The sequence below is a fragment of the Cygnus atratus genome, chromosome 5, assembly GCF_013377495.2.
Source record: "Cygnus atratus isolate AKBS03 ecotype Queensland, Australia chromosome 5, CAtr_DNAZoo_HiC_assembly, whole genome shotgun sequence".
In the NCBI taxonomy this organism is placed as follows: Eukaryota; Metazoa; Chordata; class Aves; order Anseriformes; family Anatidae; genus Cygnus; species Cygnus atratus.
The window spans coordinates 52,709,069-52,726,542 of NC_066366.1; the positions used below are offsets into that span (position 1 = coordinate 52,709,069).

The following is a 17,474-nucleotide window of genomic DNA, read 5'->3' on the forward strand; positions in this document are numbered from 1 at the left end:
AGGGTTTTGGACTTTTTTTTTAATTTTCCCTTTAAGATTTTTCCTGCTGTTTGCATGCAAGAAAGTGCTGTCTTTGTTCTTTCTGCTTCCCATTGTATCCATAAAGATGCAGTCACACAGCAGCAGAACCTTCCATACTGAATGCCGTAGCACTTACCATATAAAACAGTAGTTTTTTAAGACCCCACTGCAAGCAATTTCAGAATTTAAAAGGAAGATTAGGCTCCTCTCTGCTGCTGTGAGGCACAAAGCGGTGCCACTTGGGCTGACCTCCAGTGCGGACTTCTAAAAGAGAGTGCTCCATGAGCATCCTCCTCCCTGCTGTGAGAACTGCTGTTACTGTCAAACAGCAAATCCCCGTCTGCACGCAAGCCCTGTTCTCGCCGAAATCCCAAACTCTTTGTTCAAAGCCAAAACACGGCCAGGGCGGTTTGAAGCCGGAGGTAGCGGCACAGCAGCAAATGCTGCAAAGGTGCCTTTTGGTATGAACGCCCACTGTACAGCATGTGGTGAGCTCAGTTTGCAGTGCGGTTGCCAAACCTGTTAGGGGTGCTAAAAGAACCCCGCACATCCTAATGCTGCTCAGTGGCTTCAAACAAGAAGGCTCCCCCTCTGATGTCATACCTCATGGTTTAGGCTCAAACCCATTCAAGCTGCATGGCTGTAAACACGGCAGCAAACCGAGTCCCTGTGGGCACAGCTGGAGTCAGCTGCAAGCAGGACTCGCCTAGGCAGGGAGAGCCCTTTGCAGGGCTCGTGGTTAGCTGGAAAGCCACCCTGCACCCTTCAAGGCAGCAGAGTGGGAAGCGTCTGCTGAACAAAGGCTGTTTGGTGCCATGAACGGGGCGTTCAGGTTACTGACACTGAAAGCAGCAGTCAGCAGAGCCTCGACCCTCTCCTTGTGCCTGCGGATCTCATATCAAACAGGGCTTGTATGCAGACCAGTGCTCCCCACTACTTACAACAAAAGAACACAAAAGACAGTGCTAGAATTACTGAGAGGCATTATTACATTGCACATTTCACGGACAATCGCCTTCTCCTTTTCACTCAGGTCCTCTTCGTAGTTGTCCTGCATTTGCCTGTCCAAATTTTCGTGGACCTCAAGGACCTATAAAAAAACAATATTACAAAAGCATTATGCTTCTCAAATAACAGTGTGCTCAGCAACTTCACAGTGTCACAGAATGGTTTAGGCCGAAGGGACCTCTGGAGGTCACCTGGTCCAACGCCCTTGCTCATGCAGGCTTCTCCACTCCCTTCCATTAATTTCAGTCATGGGGCAACTGGGGGCAGCCCACGGGTTTTAGGTCTAACAGGGTTAGCCACCTGGGGAAGAGGAAAATGGAAATCTGTACCACTGGAAAACAGAGTATTGCCCACTGAGCAGCTAATGTGTGTGGTCTCCAATCAGCCATGAACTTTCAGGTCTTAAACACAGCCCTTTTCACTCACCTTTGGCTGAAAATTGTGTTTAACCCATTTAATTTCTCAGTCCCTCAGAGACCCTGGCGACCGTGAGCAGGAGCCGGAATGCTATCACAGAGACCTGGTACCCAGAGATCCCGATCCGATGCCCAGCTCTCACCCAGTGCCTCTGAGAGCTGAATCCAGCCAGGATGCAAAGGGGATGGAAATGGGGGAAAACCAGCATCCCTGCATGCTAACTGCCATCCTCTGTAGGCACCTTTCCCAACAAGAGGCTGGATGCAAGTGCAACCCCTGCACGTGTCCCCACACCCAGGATTGTAACCACAGCCGTAGGATAAAACCTGCTGGCTGTTAAACATTTCAGCTGGCACAAATGCTGAGGAACACAGGATATGCCCACAAAGGCACCTGGAGCATGTAGGTGCCTGCAGCACCCTGCCCCAGGGAGCCTCTGGAGGAGTGAGACACCAGCTTTCCTTTCCATCCTGCTTGTGACTGGGGGGTTCTTCCCACAATAGTAACAAGAGGAAAGCACTGCAAAAACAGGAAATGTGGCTGCTAAAGCACAGCAGCAGCCTGGAAGAGTCGGTGGGGGAGGTTCTGAGATCCTCCAACGCGTTGCTGAAAGGCAACCACCAGAGCTCACTGCCTCTGCAGCTCCGCAGGGAGCCCTCGAAGGCACTCAGCCGGCTTTGTGGGGCACCCAGGGTTAATCCACACAGCCCAAGGCACAGGATGCTTGCAAAGAGCTTGGGGCCACGACATTTAAAAGCCAAAGCAGATCACAGCAGCCATAGCACACGAGGAGGCTCCGTGGCTTGCAAGGCTATGCCAGGCCCCCCAGGAGAGCGCTCCTGGACCTGGGAAGAAGCAGGTTTCCTTGTTACAGCCCCAGCAAGGCCACCCCAGGCCTGACAAGCCCAGTGCTGATGTCTGTGGGCCCTGTGGACTCCACCTGGCCTGGCCGCTGAACCCACGTTTCCCTCAGGAAGATGTGTAAATCCACTGGGAAAGAAGCCCAGGATACTGAATTAAAAACAAACAACACAGTGGAAACATCCCGCTTGTGACTTGTTTTCTTAAACTAGATTTTGAGTTGACAATGTTTGGAAATGGTGCTGTTTCTTTTCAGGAAAACTAACTGGTATTTAACCTCTGTGTTTTATATAATGCTCGGAGGCACGTTCCCCAGGCCAGGCGTGACCAGTCAGACACAGGAGGTGGCGGAGGAAGGCCCTGCGTGCACCCTCCAGGCCACGAGGTGGTTATTTAGAGAGACAAGGCTGGCCGGGATGAAAGGCAGCCTCAGCTTCCAGCTGGACTCGCACTGATCCACAGGAACACCCCTCGTGCACCCTGGAGCCTCTGCCTGTGTTCAGGCAGCCTCTCCAGACAAGGTGCTGCATCAGCCAGGCCTGTCACGGAGCGGGAGCGCGCCCAGGCCTTGCTGACCTACACAGCTCCCCCAGGGCTCTGCCACTGAGGAGGAACATGGCCGTCACCGTGTGTAGGGGTAAAGATCCCCAAATCACCCAGTGCCACCACCAAACAGCTCACGGTCCCTTCTCACGGTGATACAGCCCCACACAAAGCTCTGCAGCAGGAGTGTTTGTGCTCGTGAGCCTCCCAGGGACCTACGGAGTGAGGACAGGCTTCGCTCTTTGCTGAGGTATACGGCGCTGGCTGCTCCATGAAATGGGATCCAAGAGCAGATTATCCCCTGGTCTGGCTCAGCACAGCAATCCTGCTGCACTCCAACTGCGTTATGTACAAAAATAGGTCATTCTCCTCAGGCCCTTAACCTATTTCCAAAATGAACCAGCTCCTTTTACCAACAGATCTGGGACCAATCCTCTCACAAACACGAAATAGCCATGTCCTTTTTAAGGGGAGAGGAAGGGCAAGAGAGATGCAAAAAGCATGTATGTGCTGACAGAGACAACATCTATTTTTTTGCTAAAGAGGAGGGAATTAATTATTGATCCAGCTGAACTGGCACATCGAACTTGCTCGTCTGGAGTCGGTGTGCCTCTGACGCCGGGCTGCAGCAGCAGCCGCCTGCACCAGCAGCTCCCGGCGCGGCACGCCACCGGTGGCTGTCTGGCAGCTGAGCACTGCCCGTGTCTGCAGGGCAAGTGTCAAGGACAGACGTGGCTCACCTCACTTAAAGATCACATCAGCTCCAGCGCCTGCTTCCACCAGCCATCCATCTCACAGGTGCAGGACTCTCAGAGGACAACAATAAACTGGTTTTCTATGACTTCCACTTAAAATAAAACTGCATTCCCTTGCCCATGAGGTGTGAAGGGGTGGTGCGGCCCATTTCTTCCAGTGGAAATGTCTTTTTTAACCTTGAAACCATCTCTCACAACAGATGTGCCCATTCTGTGTCTTGGGTATGGGATACAGGGATTCAGGGTTAAAACCCAGAAGCCTATCCCAGGAAGGCCTGCTGGAGAACAGTGTGCTCCCAGTACAATCCCCTCTGGAAGAAGGACCAGAGCTGTGACTGCTGACCCAACTCGATCCATTTTCAAGTCCTGCCAGGCCCCTCCTCAGCTAATTAGGAAGGACCGGGTCAATGTTCATCAAGTTACACAGCTGGGAACCACAGCCGGGCCGTGAATCGTCTGTGGTTCAGCTAAAGGCACCAGCCACAATTCTAAGACTGAGGATTCAATTTGCATCTAAGAAATTGGATTATATCCTCCTCTGATTTCTGCCATATCCTACTCCAGGAGCCTACAGAAAAACAGAGGAGTGTAGAAAGGCTCAGGCCATCCCCTTCTTTTCGCTCTTCACTAAGCTTCGGTGGCAGCTCTTGGCCCTTTGCAGACACCCCAGCACTACGTTGTCTCCCTGGGTGCCCTCCAGCGCAGGTAAGACTCCCATGCAGGGGGCTGGGGCAGGGACAGGCAATGCTCCCTGGCTCCACACGCCACTTTTCTGCCTGAGGACTCCACCTCCTGAAGTCCACGTTCACCACCTCCTGAAGCCAACCTCCCCGTCACCAAGGTGCTGCTGCGGATGAGCTGCGCCTCGCTACAGATGGGCACGCTGACTCGTCTCGCTGCCTCCGCGCTGCTAAGTAAGCTGCGAGGGACACCTCGGGTATATTTAGCTCTCCTTCCTGACTGCGCTGACATCTGCGACCAAGACGGTGTCACCTCAAAGTCACCCAGCCCATCACATCCACTGCCCTTCCGCCTTACCCTTCTGCCCCCACACGATGCATCTTTAAAACACAAACAAACAAACACCACCAGGCTGGGTGACGGCAATAAGGCTTTGAAAGGGGCTTTGGAAGTTGAGGTAAGCACTTCTGTAAGAGGAAGCACTCTGATTAAGGAATGTTTTTCAAAGGGTACAAGCCTCCCTGACTTTATTGATTTATAAGTCAAATGGACAGGGCACTGGGGAACAGTGTGCACAGTCGTGCTTTGGCAAAGGAACTGTCTGTATGCCCCACTAGGACTCTCCCCAAGTTTTGTCTGGGCCAAATCTTGTCTTACTCAGCATCAGTGGGAGCAACTGACTGTCTGCCTGATGGCTCTGTGCCCATTAGAGAGATGCTGCTGCTGGAGGAGTTGGATTATAGGCTAAATGTTGTTTTCTCATATTTGTCTCCTCCTCATCTCCCCACGTCTTTAGCAGGTTTGCTCAATTCCTAAGAAAAGTGCTTTGATGTTCAGCGAGATACTGAGATGTAGCATATGTACCTTTTATTCTCGCTAGCAAAAACAGCTGTTAGGAGTGCCAACCCGTCATTTTGCTCCTTATTTAGTAGGTGCAAATAAGCAAAAACTATTTCAGAAGCAAAAATCAAGAAAACCCCTAAACGTGCTCAGGGAAGAACTTACTTATGCTAAATCAAGGTCAACGCTTCATTCACATAGCGTTCAGCTGCAGGAAAAAGCCAAGCGAGAAGCCTAGGGGGCATTACACGACTGAGCAGAGCTTCTTCTAATATTCAATGGCAGACAGGCAAAGTGCAAAGTCTCCTTTGTAGCTACTCTCTTCTCCTCCTCAAGGGAAGGTCATGAGCTGTACCACGGCGAGGGGCTAGGCCGGTAGCTGCATCCCCTTTTCTACATGCAGGGGCTGGCACTGAAAAAGCTGCCCAGTTCCACAGGGTGCAAATAAGACCTGCTCCATCTGCTGCAGCATGCCGTGGCCAAAACACGTTATCTTCCACCCAGTTTAAGATCTGTGGCTGGAGACCAAGAGCCACAGTTTTATTGTGTCACATGAAGTGGGGGGAGGAGAGGTTGAGACCAGAACCAGTTTCCTCCGCCCTTTCCATTTCCACCTGATCCTTGGAAACGGGCCACAGGATGGAAAATTAAAACCTCCTCGACCCTTGCTGCCACACTGACTTACGGGAAGATTTCCTCCTCACTTCAAATCTGAGAATGTTTTTAACCCTAAGCCTGTGAGCGGGACACATCACACGAGATCAGTTGTGCCCTGAGAGATGTGACTGCTGTGCCACCTGCTTCCTGTCCCCAGCTGAGGCAGTTTCCAGTGTTTTGAAGAAAGACAAACATGCCCCACCAGCCAAATTACAAAATCTCAGAGGAGAGCTTCTTGCAGCCTTTCCTGGTGATCAACAAAGCTCTGAAGAAGAGAATTAGCAATAATAATACGGGCAAACAACCAAGCATCCAACTTCCTTCCAACCCCTTTGTATGCATCCTCGTGCCACACATCCCAAATGCAATTTCCAGTTTCTGAGAATCTTCCTTGTTAACTTTACAATCCTTTCCACAAGCTTACCAAACCACTTCTTAAAACCATTCACGTTTCTTGCCCTTACTTGGAAATTTGGTCCCATAACCCCTTAAGCAGACAGAAACTTACTTTCCCCCCAGAATGTGTTCATAACCAATTTATAACTATTTGATCTTTCAACTTAAAAAAATTATCATCTCTGCTTAATATTTTCACTCCCCAAATACAATGAAAAGCAGGAGCAGAAAGGTAGGAACCCCAACTTGGGAAGCCACATTCATTTCAAAACAAGAACAGTAGTCTGGAGTGCATTGGTGGCTTGGATGATTAGAGCAAACGCAAGAGAAACTGGATTAGTGACGAGCAAGAAGTAAAGGCAGTACGAAGTGTAGGAGAAATGAAGGTGTCCCGTGCGTTTGCAATGTTCTGCAAGGTGTCAGTTTAGCAGATACTTATGCATATTCATACAGCAGTAATTCACCCAAAAGTGACGTACAGCATACTCCGGGATGGAGCACACCTTTCCGACAGCACCGAACCATTCACAACAAGCAAAGAAGAAGCTTACTGGGCAAACACAGGAAAAATATATGTAGGAAACTGATCTGCCACTCATATATCCAGGGCTCCTCTGGGAAGCAGTAAAAACTGTACCACGGGTATATTTTTAATCCTTGAAGGTGCTGGACACCCTTCTCTGAGGATCCGAAGAGTTATATGATTGGGGTTTACAACACCTTACGTAAGCTGAAAAAATCGAGATTTTCAGCTTGAAGGACCTTTCATAATTTGAAGTAAAGTTTGATTCAAATCAAACCAAACTTAAATTTTCTTTCATAATTTTATAACACCATAAATGCACAGAAGATGAATTACTTGAGGAACACTGTCATCCAGTGTTTCTGAAACTTAATATGCTCAGGGGATCTCACAGCTGCCCAGTGGAACCGAGCTCCTGCCAGCTGCACCACTGCTTCTCCTGACACTTATTGGCTTTACCACTGCCACCTGACACATCTGTCCTGGAGCCAAGAGACAGGTGCAAAAACGTAAGCTGAAAAAAATTTAAAACTAGAAAAATCATGGAACCTGTAGATTACAGCTAAGAGCAACATCTGTGGCATTCATTTTGCTATCGGGTGCAAAGAGAAGTGCTTTGTTAGCACCAGGCTCTGGGTCTAGGCCAGCCTAAGCTAGTGCTGGTGAAGCAGTGACACGGCTGGACCTTTTTTTCTGGCTATGGCCGTGGGGCTCTGAGCTCCAGACCAGCCATCCGGGAAATCTGGAGGGTTTCCTGTGAATCCTGCTTTGATTTGGCAAAATCTCTGTAACCTTATACATTTATTTTCAGCTTTAACAAATCCATCTATACTTACAGATCAGTATAGTCCAACCTAACCTTTGAAAGATGTCTCTATGGCACCTTTCAAAGGATTTGTGTTCCTGTGTCTCTTAGATAACTTGGACTTCCTTAACTAGTCAACCATACAACAGCAAGCTATTACATTTTTTCCTGCTAATGGATGCTCTCTAGGACTTGAGAACTGCTGTGAAAAAACAGTGCAAGTCTTCTCCTTTACCCCAGCTAGCCGGGTCCTGTGTTTTTGATGGTGAAGGCCATGACTTTAATACACATTGATGATGCAGATAGCTACATGGGTATGATGCCATGGTTTGCTGTGTGTTTACTTAAATAAAGTCCTTCTCCTCTGAAGACTGCTGCAAGATTTTCAATAACAAAAAATATGTAGGAGTTGAGTTTTTGCGTCTCTTTTAAAAACAGCACTTCTGTCACCACTATCACCCCTGAGACACAGTCCACGCAAGAATGATGACCAGGAAGGATGACCAACACCTTCAGCTGTAACAGCTTCTGTTGAAGGTCTCCCACCCAAAAAGTCATGTATGATCTTGCTTAAATATATTTGAAGCAATGATTGTTCATCATGATACAAGTGCTGGTTGCTGATAACGTGCCTCAGCACTAACTTTCTATTTCTAATCATCATATTTCCATGAGAACAGCAAACATCCAGTTCTGCAAGTTAGTTGCACTGCGCTGCACTGCGGGGACTACAGGCAGCCTTACCTTCATAGCATGCACAACAGCCTCTGGTTTCTGACCAACAGCGACATATCCTGCTGCAGGAGAAGATGCAAGATCAGATGTCATGCGAGCTGGTCCCTGTTTAAATAAGAAGAGAAGACATGCTTTAATTCTGTTTGGGTTATTTAGCAGGAAGGAAGAAAATATCCGCTAGCTTCTCTCAAATTCAGTCCCCTTCAGCCACCTGCAAAGACAAAAAACACCACTACCCCTCCTTCAAAAGTAATTTGATTTAATGCCATTTAAGCTTACCGTCACTCAGACTAGATGTATTCAGGCAGGAGATCACCCTGGTTTAAAGCTAAATTAGTTCAGGAAGCATTTTTTGCTCATTTAGGATAACTCTGTGCAAGGACAAGATCAAAGGGTCCTCATCCTTGTAGCCAAGGGAGCAATGCAAACAAGATGATTTTCCAACATAAAGCGGTCATTTCTAAGAAGCTGCGTACATGAAAGAAACAGTTGGCACAACATCACTGCTTTTTTGGCAACGCTTTCACATAGACATCAAGTACCAATCTTCGGCTACAGAGAAAATTGTGAAGGCAACCTTAAAACAAGCAGATGTCCAAGCCTAATGTTGGCTGGGTTTCTTTCCAAAATGCTGGCCAGTTCTCCTGCATGAAGGATCCCATTGGGAAAGATACCAAAGTTACATTTTACAAAAGATTTCTACAGCCCAAACAGCCCTGTAAGCACGTTTGATAGGGCTTTCCTTTTTTGGATTATATGAGACACAATGAGAAGCACCCTGCCTGTCCCGAGAGTTTTGTATTTGCTTTGTAGCGCCGGGAGAAATCCACAATGAAACCATTGACCAAACCCGCATTTAGTCTTCGCATCCCTTAGGAAATACAAAGAATGATTATACTGGGGCCTGTGAAAGCAAATTAGGATGGCAGAGCGGTATGTAGCACCGTCACAGGAATGCTTTTGCATGCGACATACGAGGCACTCCATTACCATCTTTTCCAGGTTTGAACACAGCATGTTTTGTGCCTCGTCTCACCTCCTCGCCTCCTAGGCCAGCAGTAGCCATGCCAGGACCAACGCAGGGCCATCTTGTCACATCTCGTGCGTCCAAACCTTCCACGGCGTGGGCGCCTTTTTGCTACTGAAATCGTTCGTGTGCCCACTTTAAAGAAAAGGATGGGCCGATCCATTAGGCCACAGACAAGGGCAGCGTGAAGGGCACAGAGCCTTTCGAGCCTGAGCCAGCGGTCTGTGCTTAGCCCACGTAAACCAACTGCCGTTTACCAGCAAGTGACCTTCCTGAACCGAGCTGCTGGTGACACAATACTTCCCTTCCGAGAGGCAGGCATCCCAGAGAAGGGAACATGAGACTTGGTACCTCCACAATAACTCTCCAAGGAGATTTAACGGGCTGATGAAGCACTGAGACCAAGCGACGTTCACGGGCCAGGCACCTGCTGGCAGAGGGTCACAGCTCGCTGGAGATGTATGGCCACCGGGGGACACGGCCTCAGCCATCCCGTCCAGCCCCAAATGCTACACAGAAAAGGCTGGGGAGGGAGGGAGTGCCAGGGACTGAGCCCAGCCAGTCTACGGCTGTGCCTTAAGACTGCAAAAGGGGTTACAAATTTCTCTCAGGGCAGCTAAACGCAGAGTCAGCCTCCCACAGAGGTCACAGGCATCAATACACGCAGAAGTGCCCTGACTTGAGCATGAAAGCTGCCTTCCTTCCCATAAATGACCAAGACCATGACAACTGGAAGCAGAATATATGGGAGTTTGTGGCCATGAACCATATTGATAAAGATCTTCCCCCACAGCCCCCGTTAGAAGTAACACAGGAAATACCAAGCAGGGGTCTAACATCCAATACCTCTTCTGAGCTGAGAGCAATCAGAAAGGAAAAGGAATTGTGCTGGATCCTGCAGCTGACAGCATCTTAAATACATTTTTCTGACAAAACTAGAGCAGAATACAAGGTCCCCTGTATGACAGGCAGCAGCAGCTTCTCCTCGCAGAAGCGACGTAACTAATAAGCTACAAAGCACTCCCGTGTTCATAATCGCTCTCAAAATTACTACAGAATACAAATGAAACCAGAATGATTAGAGAGAAACGCTTTCTAAAGGGTTTGATCATACTTCACTGATTACCATGCTGACATGATGAAAGCAATCCCACGAGCACATATATCCCTGGATATATGGGATCACACGGAAACGCCCAAAGGGCCAGTGCCCTGCGGGTACAAGTGGCTGAGATGCCCTCTCAAGTGGCGAGGGCAATCAGCTGAGCTCCACCTGAATATGGGTAGAGAATTTGACTTAAGAAGAAAAAAGTGATGTTAAAGAATGGGGGCTGCAACGAAGGAGGTAGACCCAAACTTTGCTGTTAGAGTCTCAGTACCAGTTGACTTCATTTCTAAAGCAGGCGTGATCCTTCCTCTTTAGGTTGGAAGCCAAAAAACTGCCAGCAAACTGAAATGGAAGTGCATATGGCTGCGTGCAATGGTCACCGATGGCAGATAACCGTGTAAGAGACTTGCATGAGAGTGCACAGAAAAAAACGCACGGCAGGTGTGCTGTGCCGCAAGGCACAGAGACCCTCCCACCGCTGAAATGGAAGACTGCTACCACAAAAGGCCAAACAGGCACAAGAAGAAAGCAAGGGAGCAAGGAAGGATTTCACCAATATCCCTGCTCTCTGCAGCTGTGGGCATCAAGTAAAAATACCCACATGTGGCCAGGAAATAGCGTACACCACTAAGGGTAGCTTAATATTTACTTATCATTACACTTAGATTGTATGAGTGCACCCCTAGAGATGCTCTTTCCAGACATAACTTTATAAAGGTGTTTAGGGGCTCCATTCCCACTGATTGCAGTGTGGTTCACAAACAAGCTTTAGCCAAACTCGTATCAGCTTCCTGCACTGAGGCAAACGTGAAGGAGGCCAGAAAAGAGGGGAGCTGGAGCGAGCAAGGGAAGAAATGACAGCGTACCCAGCAGGACGCACGGCCGGCCTTTGGAGGACGGAGGAGAGGAAAACGGGCAGAGTTCACCCATGGTGTTAGCTGAAGGGGAGGAAATGGAAGGAATTGGAGATAAGGTCGAGGTTGCTGAACTGGAAAACTGCCAGCAGTGGGAGAGAAGGGAGGGAGGGGGAAGAGAAAGGATGTGCATTTTATCCAGCAGGAAAACGGCTGAGATGAAATTCAGGGGAGGGGGGAACCAAGATAGGAGACTGGAAGAAGGGCAGGAGGGCAGGATGGAGGGGGAATCTCAGGAAGTCAGCATTAAGGCAGTAGCTGAAATCACACAGATGGAAGAGAGATCTCGTGCCTAAAGCAGACACATTTGGAAAACGGGGTAAGAACTACCACGGTTGCACCCCAGCACTCTCCCTCAGCTCCTGAGGACCTCCATCACTGCAGCACCCCATGCCCTTCCTGCTCCTCAGAGCTGACACTTCCACAGCCATGGGAACACGCCTGACTCAGCACCCTGACGGACAATAATAGCAAGGTTAATCTGGTTACATCCTACAGAGCAGGAACTGTCCATATAGGCAAAAAGTGATACAGAGTGTTTTGGGGCATGCATCACTCTCCATTTCTTCTCCCTGCTTGGTTTTGTCAGACGCGCACTCTCTATACTACATGTCTGGGGTTTTTCCACTCGCTAGGCTTTCAGAGAGCTCAGTAGCTCAGAGACGGTTCGCTCTTCATCCTCCAACATGCGGCTGAGATGTCACATAATTGTTTAAATGAACGGCACTAAAAGACAGCTCAGAACTCGTGGAAAAGGACGCCATATATTTATAATAAGGCTGTTGAGAAATACAATCTTGGCTGTTTTTCTCGTTTACTTCTGCTGAAGCTGAACCACCTAATGAGGGGCTGAGTCATTTCAAAAGGCAAAGTTTCTTATTCTCTGTGGCCTCAAGCAGCTTTGGAGTCGCTCCAGGTTTAAAGCAGCAGAGATGAAACTGGAAGTTAGCTCATTTAACTCACCAGCCATATGAGGAATTTGTTATTTAAAAAGAAAACTACTGTACGTCTCCATTGTGGCTTCAAATCCTCGCCTTGGTAGAATTACGCTGCACACCTCTTTCTGTTTCAGCCAGAGACGCTGCCAAAAGAAGGCTGCCCAGTGGGGAGAGCACCAGCCTACGGGTGGCTGTGTCTAAGACCTCATTACTCCTACACCAGCCCCCTCCCCAGCCCGCCAGCCCTACAGTGGAGGTGCCCCAACCACAGGTAAAGAAGCACACTTCTGCGTGAGACCCTCGCAGAACGCCCCCAGCAGAGCCCAGCCTGCAGGGCTGGCAATTCAAGCCCGATGTCTGCGAGGAGATGCACAGTCCAGCTGTACCGTTAACAGGCTAAGAAAAGAGAGAAGGAACCCTGCAGTCTCTCACGTCAGAGGACCCTTACAGCAGCATGCTGTGCACAGGAGATAAATCTTCCAGTTCTCCGCCTGCTACGAATTACGCACGACCTGGTGACAGCCTCAAACCCAAAGCAGAAAACAAACCGGATAGAAGCAGCCCCAGCACACTGCCCCTGCCCAGAACCCAAAGAGGATCACCGAAGCAACAGCGCTGGTGTCAGAAGGAAAATCCAACGGCTACAAATAGTGCCAAAGAGCCTTTTTAATCTGACACCAAAAAAATGAGGAGCGGAGGCCTGAAGTGCAGCTGCTGGAGAACATCTGCAGCTGCTGCGCATCGAGGCACGATGGCGCTGCCATCAGACCAGGCCGCCTAATGAGGCCGTGCTGGCTGCGTCTAGCTGCGTGGGATGTGGTCCAGCGCCGATGCTGAAAAGCCCCGCGGTCAATGCTCCATCCTTCCTACGTATTTGGAGGAACAAAATTAATAAGAGTGTAACGGCGCACGCTGGGAACTCCCGATAATGGCACACCTCCACAGAGGCAAAATAAGGCTTAAAATATGAACGTTTCTTAATAATAATGGGAATACTCCGGAATCCAAGAAGAAAAGAGTCTAACTGGGGACGACAGGTGTCTGTTCTTTTATAGGTTTTGGTTTGGAAATCTCAAAGAGGAACAATGAAATTGCGATAAACAATTTCTCCTGGATTCCTCCAGGGATCTGAAAAGACACAAGACCTCGGTCCTGACACCAGTTTTCAATCTCCTTCTCCTCAATTATATTCTGCGCTTTAATGACATCCTCTCCTATCTCAGCTCCAAGAGAGCTATTCCTGCTCTTCGGAAAGACTGCAAAAAGAGAGCTAAGTTTCAAAACCCAGAGGAAAGTGGCATGCTGATTGTGCTTCACCAGCAGCCACAGCCCAGGCACTGAGACCCAAAGTGGGGCATGCGAGCAAACATTAGCGCTTCTGAACCTCACATCTTCTTCTTGTCTTCTTTTAATTTTTGTCCATGATTTCCAAAAACAAGCAGACGTTTAGGGTTCAAACGCGATTAAACACACCGCAATGTTCTAATGGCGTACCTCAGACAATGTTACAGCTAAATGGAATCATATTAGAAGTTTTTATTGCCGAGACAGAACAAGGAAAATTACATTATAGGCAGGCCCTGCCAGATAACTTGCAATAAAATTCCCGGGCACAAAGATTTATCTCACGGTGGCTTTGTTTGCAGCCTACTTACCCAGGTTTGAATTAAGGTTGGGCCCTTCTTTAGCTCTCATCACCATCCAGGTGCTGTACATCAATCACGGTGCCCACGCTGCTCTGTAAATTGGGAACCGCTGAGGGACAAGTAAGCAGTGAGGCAGTGGTAACACGCCCACAGCCACGTGGGACGCAGGTGGCAGAGGCAGGCAGAACACGGAAAGACTTCTCTGCCAGCCCCAGCCCTGGGCGTGTGATGCTCTGGGGCTTTGCATCCCTTCCTCCGCTGCCGTGCAGCTGCAGAGGGGCTAACAGCTCAAAAAAAGTGAGTGCTGTGCGGCTATGAACCAGGCTAATTTCACCCTTCCTTCCTTCAAAGCCCCTTCCCTCCCTCCCTCCTGCATCTTCTCGTGCCCCTGGCGCTGTGCCTTGCTCTCGGAGGGGTCTGTACCGATGGCACCCTGACTCCTGGCTGGCTGCAAGGGAGACATTTCCCTCTTGAAATGACCAGCACTGGTTCCTCTGCAAACCACGCTGCCAAGTGCTGTATGCCCGAGCACAGGACACCCTCGCCACAGCCAGGCAGCGCCCAGCTCTGCCGCGTGCCCAGTCTGCCTGGCAGATGACCCAAAGGCACGGTGACACCTGGTTATTCCCATTACTACGTGCCTACTGTGCAGAAAGCCTGCCGGCATCCAGTCCTAACCAAGCAGTCCCTCCTTGTGCATGTAAATGGCAGCACGGTCCCGCATTCCCAAAGCCACAGTGGGCTGCGTTGTACTGTGAATGGTTGGATGCCCTGCCACCAGAGACATGACAAGAGACAAGTGGGATGCTGTGCAGAAAGACACCGGCTTCCCAGCACAACGCCGTCCTGCTGGCCCTGGCCACCAGCGGGAGTGAGTGTGGGAGTCGCCAGTGCTTCCCATTAGCATCTCCCCTATCAAATGGAGGGGCTTTACTGCAGATGCTAATCTCCTCCAGCATGACTTAATTTGCTCCCTTTAATCACGGAAAGCAGCTGGTCAGGGAGACGCTCAAATCCGTGAATCAACGGCTGGACCCGCAGAGGGGCCGGGCTCTGCCTGCGCAGCGCTGCCGTCCCGTCAGACAACGTGCATCTGCGGGGCCTCTGCCGAGCCCACGGAAATCTGCTTCCGTAACCCAAAGTGCTTACATGGCCCTTTTGATCAATAGAGAAACCATTTAACTGCTTCGTTTCTTTCTGAGCACAAGCATCGAGGACAAAAGAAGAGCCGTCCTCCCCGGCAGGCAGGGCACCCCGCTCGCTGCAGGGGCTGTGCCGGGGCACCGAAGGGAAGGGAGGCTTTCAGGGCCTGCCGAGACAGGATAAACAAAGCCAGGACATTGTTTGCAACCGGGTCGCATCTACAAACAGGAAGGGTGTCTGTTATCAGCCCCACACGAACGGTGGGTCGCAGCTCCAGCCCTAGGAAACTCCTCGGTGCCCGCAAGCTGCTGAGACAGCTTCCTCCGGCTGCGGATACGAAGGGAGAGCAGTTGCCCTTTGGTGTACGCCGTCAAAAAGCACCACTGCCAGCTTCAGCTGTCCCCAGGCTACGAAATCATTACCGACGTGACAGATTCGGAGGACTTTCAGCCCGTGACCACCTGACAGAAACAACCAGGAGTGCTATGGACGGCACTAGCCCACGCTGCGCCCACGGACGGAGTGCACTAACTGCAGCTGACTCACAGGGGCACTGTCAGCACAACTATTTGGAGAGGTGCTGGCTCCTTCAGCAGAGGAACATCAAGCACATTGGCTTTCAGAAGGAAGCAGCGGATATTTTTAAGACTTGCCTGACTTTGAAGCGCATCCCCTGGTCTGGGGATGGCCCAGCTGGGAACGCCCAGGTGGGCAGAGACAGTGTGCAGATGCCAGTTGTCCCCAAGGCCACAGCTCTCCCCAGGTCTCCACCTCGTCTTGGCTGCTCTGGCCATTGCTGGTGAAGCAGCCCGCTCCGAGGTTTTGGGGCGTGAGGGTCTCTAGCAGAGCCCCTATACTGACGGCCCCACACTTAACGCACGTGGCAATGAAGGTGAGAATGTAGAGCAGAACATCAGAACACTAATTGTCCCCACCCCCCGCAGTTACCTGTACCGGTGGCTGACGGATATGGACTGTCAGCATCTCTTTTGCTCATCAAATCCCCAAACTTTGTCATTGCCCAACTTTGTGCTGGTTGGCTGCTGTGGGCAAAAAAGCCACCCACCGCTCAGAGACCCCAGAACAGCGGCTGATGAAGGGCGGCCGCCTTTAAAAATGCATTGGCTTGTTCTCAGCCACTCGCAGTACGCTCTGAAGTTTCACAATAGCCCTCCCCAGGCTGCGAATTTCTGCCTCTCTCCCCACAAACCTTTCATTTTTATTTTCCCTCCCGCAGCCTATTGCCGCAGCGGCAAAAGGGCCGCCGTGAATTTCTGCCTTTGTCTGCTCGGCGGCAGCAGCGCGGCGGTGCCAGCGGGAAGGAGCTGCCTCCTGCCATTGTTCCCCCGCGCCCACAAAGGCAGCCCGGCCGCGGGGAGGGCGATCGGTGGCCCCAGCAGGGTGTCCTCCTCCGGCACACCCAGCGGGAGCAGCGAAACCCACGGGGCTCCTCCGGGTGCTGCCGCTGGCCACCAGCCCTGGCGCGATGGGAGCTGTCATCTCTGGCTGTTTCAAACCTGGTTTTAAAAGCCAGGTCAGCTTCAAGAAGGCAGTCCAGTTCTCCTCCCGGAGAGGAATGGATTTACTCCCACGCGAGCCATGGGAGGGATGAGCAAACCTGCCCCGGCTGCCCCCCGCCGGGACCAGGCTTGGGCCACAGCCACGCTTCCCTCTGCTCTCTGCTGATGCCAGGCTGGTGCAGGATAAACTTGGTAATGCCCCTGCAGGGGGCTGAGGGAGAGAGACTGAGTCATTTTCTTGCTGTTCCTCTGCCCTAACCCTTGTAACAGAGAGGACCGAGACCACCGTAGCTCCGGCTAGAAGACAGGACCGGCAGTGGGTCGGGTTCAGGCGCCGCGTGCCCTCGCACCACCTCCCCTCGCCGCCTCTGCCGCAGGCTCAGCAGACAGCCGGCACGTCAGCCGAGGAGTCTCCCGTCATCCATTTCCCCCCCATCTCACGGCTTCTCTTTACACCTACACACCACAAACATTTGGGTTTGTTTTTATCAGAACGTACGTGCCATATGGTAAACGGAATACGCTCTCCACGAGCGTCTTTGCAAAGCAGAGCTACAAAACGTGGCCGGTGGTGATGGGGGAAGGCAGGGGCAGGAGCCAAGCACGCCAGAGAAGCAGAGGCGAGCAGAAGGACAGTGCTGCAGCCAGGCAGCCTGAGCTCAGCCCCAGACCCGGGCTTTGCTTTTTGGAGGAAACAGTCGCTGGAGAAAAATGCAATGGGAGGCAGTGGTACGGAGATAAACCTCTGCCGAGTGCCTCCACCTCTCTGCTACGGCACCGCTCCTGTCCTGCTCGCCTGTGCTTTCCTGTAGACCTCCCAGGTTTTGCTACGGGATGGATCTAGGAAGGAAAAAGGTACTGCCTCTTCCCAGCCTGGCCTCCAGTCTTAAGCAGACACCTGAGAGATACAGGGTTGGATACCTGCAGGGAGCAAAT

General features: G+C 50.8%; 1 protein-coding gene across 3 annotated transcripts in view; it reads right to left on the minus strand.

The window, feature by feature from the left end:
* CCDC85C (coiled-coil domain containing 85C) overlaps positions 1-17,474 on the minus strand; it is a 107,422-nt gene that overhangs the window by 4,544 nt on the left and 85,404 nt on the right. For all 3 annotated transcript variants that reach the window (XM_050711122.1, XM_050711121.1, XM_050711120.1), the window contains 2 exons: positions 8,252-8,347; positions 1,013-1,111 (listed from right to left, as the gene is read on the minus strand). In XM_050711122.1, the coding sequence (XP_050567079.1) occupies positions 1,013-1,111; positions 8,252-8,347 (195 nt within the window). The remainder of the gene's footprint in view (positions 1-1,012; positions 1,112-8,251; positions 8,348-17,474) is intronic.